The sequence below is a fragment of the Alnus glutinosa genome, chromosome 1 (assembly GCF_958979055.1).
Source record: "Alnus glutinosa chromosome 1, dhAlnGlut1.1, whole genome shotgun sequence".
Classification (NCBI taxonomy): Eukaryota; Viridiplantae; Streptophyta; class Magnoliopsida; order Fagales; family Betulaceae; genus Alnus; species Alnus glutinosa.
Window position 1 is genome coordinate 39,383,489 of NC_084886.1, and position 10,278 is coordinate 39,393,766.

At 38.6% G+C, this 10,278-nt stretch overlaps 1 protein-coding gene and 1 pseudogene across 4 annotated transcripts; both read right to left on the reverse strand.

Annotated features, from left to right (window-relative positions):
* Positions 1-2,245: 2,245 nt before the first annotated feature.
* LOC133858887 (condensin-2 complex subunit H2) lies at positions 2,246-7,536 on the reverse strand. 4 transcript variants are annotated; one of them, XM_062294342.1, is made up of 11 exons: positions 7,187-7,536; positions 6,993-7,092; positions 5,670-5,776; positions 5,452-5,594; positions 4,928-5,363; positions 4,652-4,827; positions 4,401-4,577; positions 4,210-4,308; positions 3,406-3,507; positions 3,104-3,262; positions 2,246-2,866 (listed from the first exon to the last, which is right to left on the reverse strand). In XM_062294342.1, the coding sequence occupies exons 1-11, from the start codon at positions 7,353-7,355 to the stop codon at positions 2,486-2,488; spliced, it is 2,049 nt and encodes a 682-aa protein (XP_062150326.1). In that variant the 5' UTR covers positions 7,356-7,536; the 3' UTR covers positions 2,246-2,485. The 4 variants fall into 4 exon arrangements, with proteins under 4 accessions (XP_062150326.1, XP_062150325.1, XP_062150324.1 ...); XM_062294341.1 differs by having other exon boundaries at positions 4,652-4,830; XM_062294340.1 differs by having other exon boundaries at positions 5,670-5,779.
* Positions 7,537-8,341: 805 nt separating this feature from the next.
* On the reverse strand, positions 8,342-8,911 carry LOC133859963 (transcription factor MYB44-like; annotated as a pseudogene).
* Positions 8,912-10,278: the final 1,367 nt, after the last annotated feature.

The window sequence follows — 10,278 nt, forward strand, 5'->3', positions numbered from 1 at the left end:
TTTGGCACTCATTACTAAGCTTGGCTGGAATTTCTTGCACTCTAATTCTTTATGGGTGGAGCATTTACGGAAGAAATATATTCACTACGGTTCTTTTTTCTCTACTTCCTTGGCTGTCACAGCTTCATGGATTTGGAAAGGGCTTCAGAAATGTAAGGAATATCTTATTGCAGGATCCTGTCTGATTGTATCTACTAATAGCTCTGACTGTATATGGACATCATCCTGGATTCCGACCCTACCGTCCTATCGACCCTCTCCTCGTAGTCCAAATTCCAGATATTTACCCCCCTTGTCTATCTCTGATCTAATTATGCCAGGAACGCGTTGTTGGAATAAACGCCTTCTGTACACTATATTTGACCCGGTCTCTGCTATGGCAGTTGGTACGATACCAATTTCAGAGGATTCTCAAAAAGGATATCTATGGATTCCCTCTACATCTGGGAGGTTCACCACTTCTTCGGCCTACCTTTCTATCTTGAATAAAGACTTCACTGGATCCAATCAATCTCCTCTGTCATCTTTTTGGAGGGATATCTGGAAACTTCAACTTACAGATCGACTCCGAAATTTTATTTGGAAAATAGCTTGGAATATTTTTCCAACTACTCAGCGATTACAGTCAATTATTCCTTCATATCATCCAGATGCTTCCTGTCCTCTCTGCCATGGAGGACCTGACTCCCTTCGGCATCTTTTCTTCCACTGTCATTTTGCAAGAGTAGTTTGGCGTCTTTCACCCTGGCCTTTGGATTCTACCACATTGGACTCCCCAAACTTATGTGACTGGGTGCGAATAATTTTATATCCTGAATCCCTTCTTCATATTCCCTCTTTGGAATTACATCGTTTTCAGGTATTTGCAGCTGTCGCATGTGATCTTCTTTGGTTTCATCGCAATAAAGCTTACCATGAAGGCAAGTCCTTCGAAGCTCGTAAGCTTGCTTTGCAAATAGTCACCACTTATCATCAACATTGTGATGCATGGTCTGCTAAGCTACATCCTATGCCGGAAAAATGGATTCGTCCTCCATTAAATTGGTATAAATTCAATTTTGACACTGCCATTCGTGATTCCTTTTCCTGTCAAGCTGCTATCTGTCGCAATCATGACGGAAGATTGGTAAAAATGGCTACCCAGATCCAGTCCAATTGCTCTCCTAATAAAGGCGAGGCTTTAGCTGCAAAACTTGCTGTTTCTCTAGCTTTATCTCTTCACCTAGATCGGTTTATTATTGAAGGTGATTCTCTGGTAGTTATCCTTGCTTTACAACAGCCATCTATTGTTCAGGATTGGCGTATCACTGACATAATTCGCAAAACGCTAGACATGTTCCCCCCTGATTCTTCTTGGTCAGCTCGGAAAGTCAATAGAAGTGCAAACTTCGGTGCACATTATGTGGCACAATGGGCCGCAGCTCGATTTTCGTCAAGCAGCATTCCCACCATTCCCTCATCAACTTCTTCCACTACTACTCAGTTTGTCAGTATTGCGCATGGTCCAGATCTGAATAACTCTGTTGTTTAGGAATTATTTTCGTATGTTCTTTCCTTTGCTTGTACTTTTCAGTCGCATCTATATAAAAAAAAAAAAAAAAAAAAAAAAAAAAAAAAAAAAAAAAAAAAAAAATCTACTTGGGCACAAAGTCATATTTGAAGCACAATTATTTTCCAAAACTAATTGAATTAATAACACTAACTGTGTTTTTCAACAGCCATTATTGACCCCAAAATATCAAAGCCAGCCACTTCAATATGGGGGGTCCCCTGCAACCATGACCATCACCTTCAACATCGTCAAGGCAGTATTAACAATCACCATCCACAACCACCTGCTTCAAAACTGTCACACTAATATTAAGTTATTAACAACCACCTCACAAGGCATAATAAACTTGATTTGCTCGGCCTATCCACAGTATCATCCAACCAACTCCACATTGAAAAATTCATACATTATTGTAAAGCACGTTTAGCATAATAATTTGCCTCTTCTATACATGACAGCACACATAGAGAACACACATGCACATGCTATGCTTAGGTATAAATCAAACAGGCTGATGTGACAAACAAGTCTTTCTTTTCCTAAGTAAAAAATTGGAGGAAATATATGAATGAACGAAACCCATCAAGGGCCAACTGAACTGGAAGTCTGAACCACTTTGGAATTGAAAGAGAGAAAGGAGGTTTTGGTCTGTGAACATCCAAGCTCAACCATTTGACTTAAAGCAATTTGGTCATTCTATATAGCATAAAAATAAGATCATTCCACCTTGATAAAAAAAAAAAATACATGGTGTTACAGGATCTATACACTTACAACTACATCCAAGTAATAAGGTTAACTACTGGTTAAGGAAAAACAATACAGGTAACAGTTGATCATTGTTGGTAGTCTAGAACTAGAATGACGAGGAACTTTAAATAGCCTTGAGTGATCCAACAAGAGGTGTTGAATCGCCACTCAATTGTGTTTGTTTCAACCTGTGGAATGTAGGTCGACCGGTTCAATAAATCTCGATCTTCTTCTCCTTTTACCTTCAGGAGTGCACCGTACACCACCAATCGTTCCTAGTTTCACAGGAAATTTGCAATTCGGTTGTGGTAACATATTTCTTGATCTATGTTCCCTAGAAGAACGAACAATGGGAGATTTCTCCTTCCCAGACTTGTCCCTGTCACTCTTGGTGCATTCTTTTCCTGTTGGAGATGCAACTCTCTTTTTTGAAACTCCAAGTTTTGTTTCCTCATGATTCTTGTCATGGTGGAGGAGACGAACGTGGAAAGGATTCACAGCAGTGTAACAGATTGACTTTCCATCAAGTCCACTCCTATCTAAATCAACATCTCCATTGTTCACCTGAAAATAGCATGAACAGTTCTTATTCATCATCCAGAGTGTGGGGAGTAAGATTCTTTTGGAACCAGAAATTTGGAACATGATACAACACCATTTTAAATATTCATACTCGAATTTAGTTATTCATGTTTTATCTAGAAGCAATGCCTTGGAAGAGATACCAAGCGTGCCAGGAAGATTTTTCTATAAACAAGGGAATCATGATTTTCTTCTTTCTTTTGCTAGATAGGAAATTACCAATTGAAGAAGTGCAGAAAAGCTTCGAGCCACATCGTACTTCTCTTGTCCCTTTACCACATCAGCAAAAGACACGTTATTCCCATTGTGTGCTTCAAGGGATAGTTTGTCTAGAATTCTTTCACCGTAGACATGAATATCAAATGGAGGGTGTGATTCCTATCAGAAATAAAAGCTTCTTTTTATTAAATGACTAAGAAGAAACTAAAATAAGCAGTACTGTAATATGGCCATTGGTTGCAATTGATCAAAAACAAGTTGTATGTGAGACACAGAAGGGAAGCCAAAGCGATAGAATTTACTTGTTCCTCCAAGTTGTGCTCAATTTTCTGTTTCCATGTCAAAACCCGGGAAGCCAATTCAGTATGCTTCTCGGTTTCGGCTATGCTAGCAAGGAGAGCGTCCTACATGAGAAATGTAGTTAAACAAGCAAAAAATAAATGGGTAGAACTGTGCAATAGATTGAAAAATTATAAAGACCGGACTTTATCCATCATCTAAATCCCTGAAATCTCTGACATCATTGTTTTTAGCAAATGCATGTACTTAGACATGCTCAGTTTTCTGAATAGATTAAAAAAATTAAAAGATACTTTCATAGACATCAAAATTGAAATTCCAAAAATTGCTGGAAAATATATTGCATAGGACTGCGCACCTATAAACCAACCACAAAGAGAGACCAGAACTTATTCATGCTTGCATCTTACAGAACTGAAATAGGAAATTTACAAAGTACATAGATACATATGATAAAGTTGACAAAAAGCTGCACTTGACAGTGAGGCCCTTGTTTTAGACTGTTAGTTTTATAATTGTATATGTTCTAATTATTGATGCAAATGAGAAACTTTCACATCAGACTACCAGAAATTAGCTTTTGGAGATATTGAGCAAACCAGAAAACCAGGCTAGTTGTGAATAGTACAATTGGTTTTAAATATTGATGCAAATAAGGCATGCTGACCACATGCCTCGACAGAATTCTAGGGAGAGAGAGAGAGAGAGAGAGATGATCCTCAAAAATATCATATTAGCTTTTACAAAATGCAGCTGAACAATTTAGTGTATGTCTCAGATGCAAAGTCCAAGAACTCTGTGCTTACTAGGTGAGAGCGACAAAGATCTTCCAGGCTTGTGTGACAATTTGGATCTTCATGTCCAAAAGCTTCATTGGTATCAAAGTGAGCAGCAACATTATCATGCTATGTAGAGATCAAGGAATAAACAATCAAACAAAATCCCTCTATTTTATTGCGGATATATGAAACACAATCATATTGCTAGTCTGCCTAACCTTATCATTGTGGAGAGGTACATCTTCATCCATATACGTACTCTCTGGCAAGTCGAAATCAGGTTCCCCAAAATCAGGAATCCCATTATCATATGTGTATTCCTCATTGTCATCCTCAGGATTACGAAAGGCGTTATTGAAAGTTTTGTGTCCTCCATCAATAAGTGATTGTCGCAACTGCATGTAGAACGTCAGGCACTATCAACAATAAGGAACAATTTAGATAAATAAAACCTTTATAAGAAGAGTACCTTTTCATATAATGGAGGAGACTGGGACTCCCCTGGTCTTTCAAAAGTATGACGTCGCATTTCCCAGATTTTTGAGAGCTCCGGACTAATAGTACCATGCAATGTTGCAGTTGGAAAAAGTCTAGTTATGGAGACCCTAGTTGTAGAATTAGCCCCATTCCTTTTGGAAGCTCTTACTGCTAGAAATAAGGAAAAGATCAAAAAGCATAATATTATGCACATATGAAATTCCAGGCGTAAATCAAACAAATTAAAGAAAGAAATACTTCTAACAACCTTTTCGAAAAGGCTTCACTTTCAAGTTCCCAGGTTCATGGGGATTCAAAGGCTTCCATGGATTGTTATCATCATCATCATCATCCAAATCCCTAGGTTCTGAATATCTATCATCCATATCAAATCCGCAGTTGTTGTCATCAAAATTATCACAGGCAGGAGGATCTGCCCCAGCATTATTATTATTAAAATTAAGGCTACAATCAGCCAAAGGAGATTGATTATGGTTAGCATCCTGTCTCTTTCCAAGAGATGACCTACGTGCACTTCCCCCAGAACGTCTTGAGGGAGATTGAAAGCTCTTGCGAGCTGAGCTGCGTTTATGAGTACCATTCTGGCCTTTACCAGCTTTATCCCCCTTCAGAAACTCATGGACTGCTACAGCATCACATGGATCTAGTAGAATAAAATCCTGGTAAAGATTGCTGGTTGCCAACTGCAACCACATATGATTTGATTAAAGAGTTAGACTACATATCCAGTAGATGCATTGATATATCAATAAATGGAAGCAACTATGGTACCAGATATGACTCTAATTCTCCGCCATCAGCAGTAGTATCTAAGCAATCACCTTCAAGAACAACTAGGTTTGCAGGGGGCTTCACTAAGTGATTCAAAGGAGCATCTTTGCTTGTTGGACTATCTAAGCAATTCTTTGCTTCCACTGCATATGCAAGAATTCTTTAGTTGATGTTTGCCATATAGCTTCACCATGATAAATTACAAAGTAACACGCTACCTGGGACATCATCTAAGCCCCAAAACAGATCATTTTCATCATCAGCAACTTCACGGGAATCACTTTCTTCACACTGGATTGATGTGCCCTCTAACTGATCCTGCTGCCTGCTTTAGAAGTACAACTGAAATTAATATCACAGCTATTAGCATGTTTCAATGCACAGTTTGTGGTAAGTTGAGTTCTGGGCAGCAGAGCACGCTTCCAAAGAGATTGTATGTCATTACATATTTATTTTAATTATTTATATTTTTAATCTTTTTTCTTTTAATCAATCTGCAAGCAAGTGGACAATGGTCAGCACAAATTCTTGTTCTCAAGAGTCTAATGAACCAATTCTTCAAAAAGAGAACAATCCACCAAATCATAGATTCTAGCTTTGGTGATGGTTGATGTTTCTAACCTGTCATAGTAAAGCCATTACTTACATATCCTAGGCAACAAGCTGATATTCTGCCATATATTTTACACTGTTAGGATGGAAAACTTATCCCAGTCCTTGTCTAAAGCTCACTAAAACTAAACTACTCAAGAAAGGATCAAAACCAGCTCTTTTCAAGAGGCGTGAATATCTTAAAACTTTCCAACTAAGTTCAAGCCGATTACACAAGCAACCAACTCATGTATATCCCTAAAAGAAAGAACGAGAGAGAGAGAGAGAGAGAGAGAGAGAGAGAGAGAGAGAGAGAGAGAGAGAGAGAGAAGGACTAACAACTTACTCAAGAAGTATGAACTCCCATGAGAACAAATTGAACAATAAGCAAACTAATGAATTTTAAAAATTTGCATTGCAAATACCAACCAACCGATATTATTTGCTATCAAATGGTCTACCAGCTAAGTTGGATTGAATGCAACAACATTACTTGTTATTCAAGCATATTGCACACATCTGTAATTTTTTTTCTTATCTAAATCTCCAACTTCTCTCCAACATTTATATGCCTAAATCAAGATAAAATTGCCACTTTATGCCAAACGATTTGATTGAATACCGTAGCCATTCAAATGTAAGTGATTCTCATCTGGGTTAACATTCCTCGTAAAACTATGATACCTTATTCAAGGGCTAAAGACATACCAGTACAAAATAAGCTAGCAAATTTTGGAAAGACAAGAAACGTGGTTATCATAAACAATCTTTATTCAGGCAATTTTTTTTGTTGTCGTCAAAGAAATTTACCAAAAGAATCCCCTCTTCATTATCCACTAGCCCATAATAAATAAATAAAATGTATATATATTAACAGAAAGTTACAAAAGTCAATGTAAAAGCCAAATCTGAAAGAGCCAAAATAAAATTTTTATCTATCAAATGCAAACCTCTTCTGAGATAGGAACTCCAAAGCACGCAAAACCAACGAGTACAGATACTCAACCTTCCTACTATACACCTGAACCGAACCCTGAAGCAGCAAAGCAGCTACATTTCCCACAAAACGCCAAATTCAGAAAAAGCCCAGAAATTTTTATTAATTTTTTGAAGTTCAAAATGCACAACTTGGGAAAAGATTAACCTTCGGCAAAGTTGACAGGGATGTGACCGTCGTCGGGGATCTCGCCGGAGCAAATCTTCAAGAGGTATTCTTCTAGTTTCTTGGCGACGTCCACTTCCCAATTGGACTCTAGGTCGCGCTCCGGATGCACCGTGTGGAACGCGCTTGGTTCTTCTCGAGCGTTACTCATCTTCAGCGGAGAGGATAGGATTGTTGTGCATTATGGTGGTGGTGAATTTCATTAGGAAAACCCTAGGGTTTTCTGATTGTGGTTCGGATATAGAAAATTCTGGAGCGGAGGGTTAGGTTTTTGATAGTTACCCTAGAAAATGGGAGAGAAAGTGCGAGAAATTCAAGAGAGAGAAAGAGAGAGAGAGAGTGTTCAAAAATTTTGATGACCGTTTTCCCGCTCGCTTAAGTATAGAATTGGGCTCCCAAGAGTTCTCCATGTATTGGGCCAAATTGACCAGAAGCTTAATGAAAAAAATAAAAATAATTCTACTAAAATATACTTATTTTATGAGAGCCAAAGCCAAAAGGTAAAGGCCCGTTTGAAAATCTCTCACGATGTTTTTTTGGTAGAAGTGAAAATAAGAAAATAGGAGGAGAAAGTAAATTTCAAACGAGACCAAAGATCAAGTAATGTTATACTCTACCGGCGTGAATGAATAGTAATCACGCCAGTGATGTTGCACATGCTACATCTGAAGAAACACTTTGAGGAATGTGCTTTTTTTTTCATTTTTCTTTTTTGGAAAAACGACACTTTAGCCCTTAATGTTTATTGCTTTTTTAATTTTGCCTCCAAAGTAAAAAAAATTTACAATGCACCCCAACCAAGTTTTAAAAATTTGTAATATAACCTATCCGTTACTTAAGTCCGTTCTTTTTTATAGAAATAGGCCCACGTGTGACGCGAATGGGTTTTTTAGAGCATTTCTTCTTGAAATATCCTTTAAAAAATCATTTATATATATACATATTTGATGGGTGGCTTCAAACACTTAAGGGGTGGTCCAGCCACACTCATTTGGCCATATGGGAGTGGCCGAAGCCACCCCATTTGGCCACATGGGGGTGGCCGAACCATCCCCATTCAACCGGCCTGGAGGTGGCGAACCATTCTCATGGCCTAAGAAACTGCACCACTAGAGTTGGACTCACAAATTGGTTGGATCATGTGCCATGGTTTGAGACCTCACACAAATATGATTCGAGAAGAGATAAACTCAGAGAGGTGGGTGGATCTGTATTGGAAGACGAGGCCTTAACATGTTGAGTTGGCGGAACCAAAGAGCCGGTTCAGGCCAAAGGTTTGAAAACGTGAGGCGGTGACATACCGGGCAAACTTGAATCGCACAAATTGGATCCTGATGGGCTACCCGGGTTCAGGTACAGACCCAAAACAGTGGTACCCGCACCGACACTAGCATGCCTCTTGAGAGGTTGTTGCGCATGTGCGTTGTCGCTTAATCTTCAGTCATGGACGAGCATTTGCACTTAAGGGTGGAGTTCCAATGGTTCTTGATGGCGTTATAGGTGCGACCATTGAGGAGGCGAGCGATGGTGGCCCACTTGTTGCCGAACCTGGCGTGGGCCCTGATGATGATCTTGTCCTCTTTCTGGGAGAAGGGTCAGTGCTCCACCTCTGGGAAGTTGGTTGCACCAACGTAGACGGCAAGACTTGCCAGATCGATCAGGGATCGACTTGCTTATTAAAAACTAGTTTCTTGGGCTGTAGGTTTGGACGAGTCTTTTTTTTTTTTTTTTTTTTTTTTTTTTTTTTTTTTTTTTTTTTTTTTTTTTAAAAAAAAAAAAAGAAGATATTTTTTATGGGATATTTGGGGAAGAATTGTTCTTGAAAACCCACGTGTGTCACACGTGATCTATTTTTGTCAAAAAGGACGGACTTAAGTAACGGGTAGGCTATATTGCAAAATTATGAAATTTTGTTAGGGTCCATTGCAAATTTTTTCACTTTGAATGCAATATTGAAAAAATGGTAAAACATTGGGTGGTAAAGTATAGTTTTCCTCCTTTTTTTTTTTAAAGGGTTAAATACGTTTTTGCCCCGTGTGGTTTAACTCCTTTATTTTTTGTTCCCTATGGTTCATTTCCTATCGTAGATGGTACATTAGTTTTGGCGAAAAACGGAGATGGTACTTTCGTCCAAAAGTTGACGGTACAGTGGGTACACCCTTTAAAAGTCGACACCTATCCCATATGCCACATAAGTTTGCCCTCTTAGCTGCGGGTATGGCGTGTACATGCCACATCAATGGATGTCATATTTTTTAAAAAACTTTTTTAAAAGATTTAAAAAATTAAAAACAAAAAAAAATACAAAAACAAAGGGAGGAATGGCTGAGCCACCCCTCTTTTTGTTTTGTTTTGTTTTTTTTTTTAAAAAAAATTAATTTTTTAAAGCTTTTAAAGAGTTTTAAAAAAAATGACATGGCATTGATATAGTATGTACACGTCATACCCGCAACTGAGAGGGCAAACTTATGTGTCATCTGTGACAAGTGTCTACTTTTAAAGAGTGTTTAGTGGCATTGACGTGGACTACTATTAACCTTTGGACGAAAATTTGGATGAAAGTGTCATTTCTGCCTTTCGCAAAAATCAATATACTATTTGCGATACAAAATGAACTGGAGAAAAAAAATAAAAGAGTTAAACAACGTGGGGTTGGAATGTATTTAACCATTTTAAATAAATAAATAAAAAACGTTGTTCCAAAATCGATTCCCCCTCAAAATCATTTCAGCTTTCTTTTCCCTAAATGCCCTTCCCGAGTCCCCCATCGTCAGCTTTATCTCACCTCTGACTCTCTCTCTCTCTCTCTCTCATATTTCAATTTTTTGAAAAGGGTATGAAAGGTTGTGTAAAGCAAGAGATGGTGGATCATTGGAGTGCGGCGGAGCGGGGGAGCAAAAATGACGACGTTGTGAGGAGACCTACCCCGGTGATCGAACTCAGTGACTCCCAATCGGGCGACAACAACGACGCCATTTCAAGAGAGTGAGGGTTTCAACGGAGAGAGATCTGAAAGAGTTGGGGGTGGTTGTGCCTCCCAGATTCCTCCAAGAGCTCCTGGTGGCAGCGTATAT

What these genes read in the sequence shown, in the direction of transcription:
- LOC133858887 (XM_062294339.1), bottom strand. Translation starts at nt 7,355, where the DNA reads ATGAGTAACGCTCGAGAAGAACCAAGCGCGTTCCACACGGTGCATCCG. An exon ending in GAGTTCCTATCTCAGAAGAG is followed by an intron (nt 5,780 to 6,992) that starts GTTTGCATTTGA and finishes GTACTTCTAAAG; the next exon opens with CAGGCAGCAGGATCAGTTAG. An exon ending in AGCACAACTTGGAGGAACAA is followed by an intron (nt 3,263 to 3,405) that starts GTAAATTCTATC and finishes TATTTCTGATAG; the next exon opens with GAATCACACCCTCCATTTGA.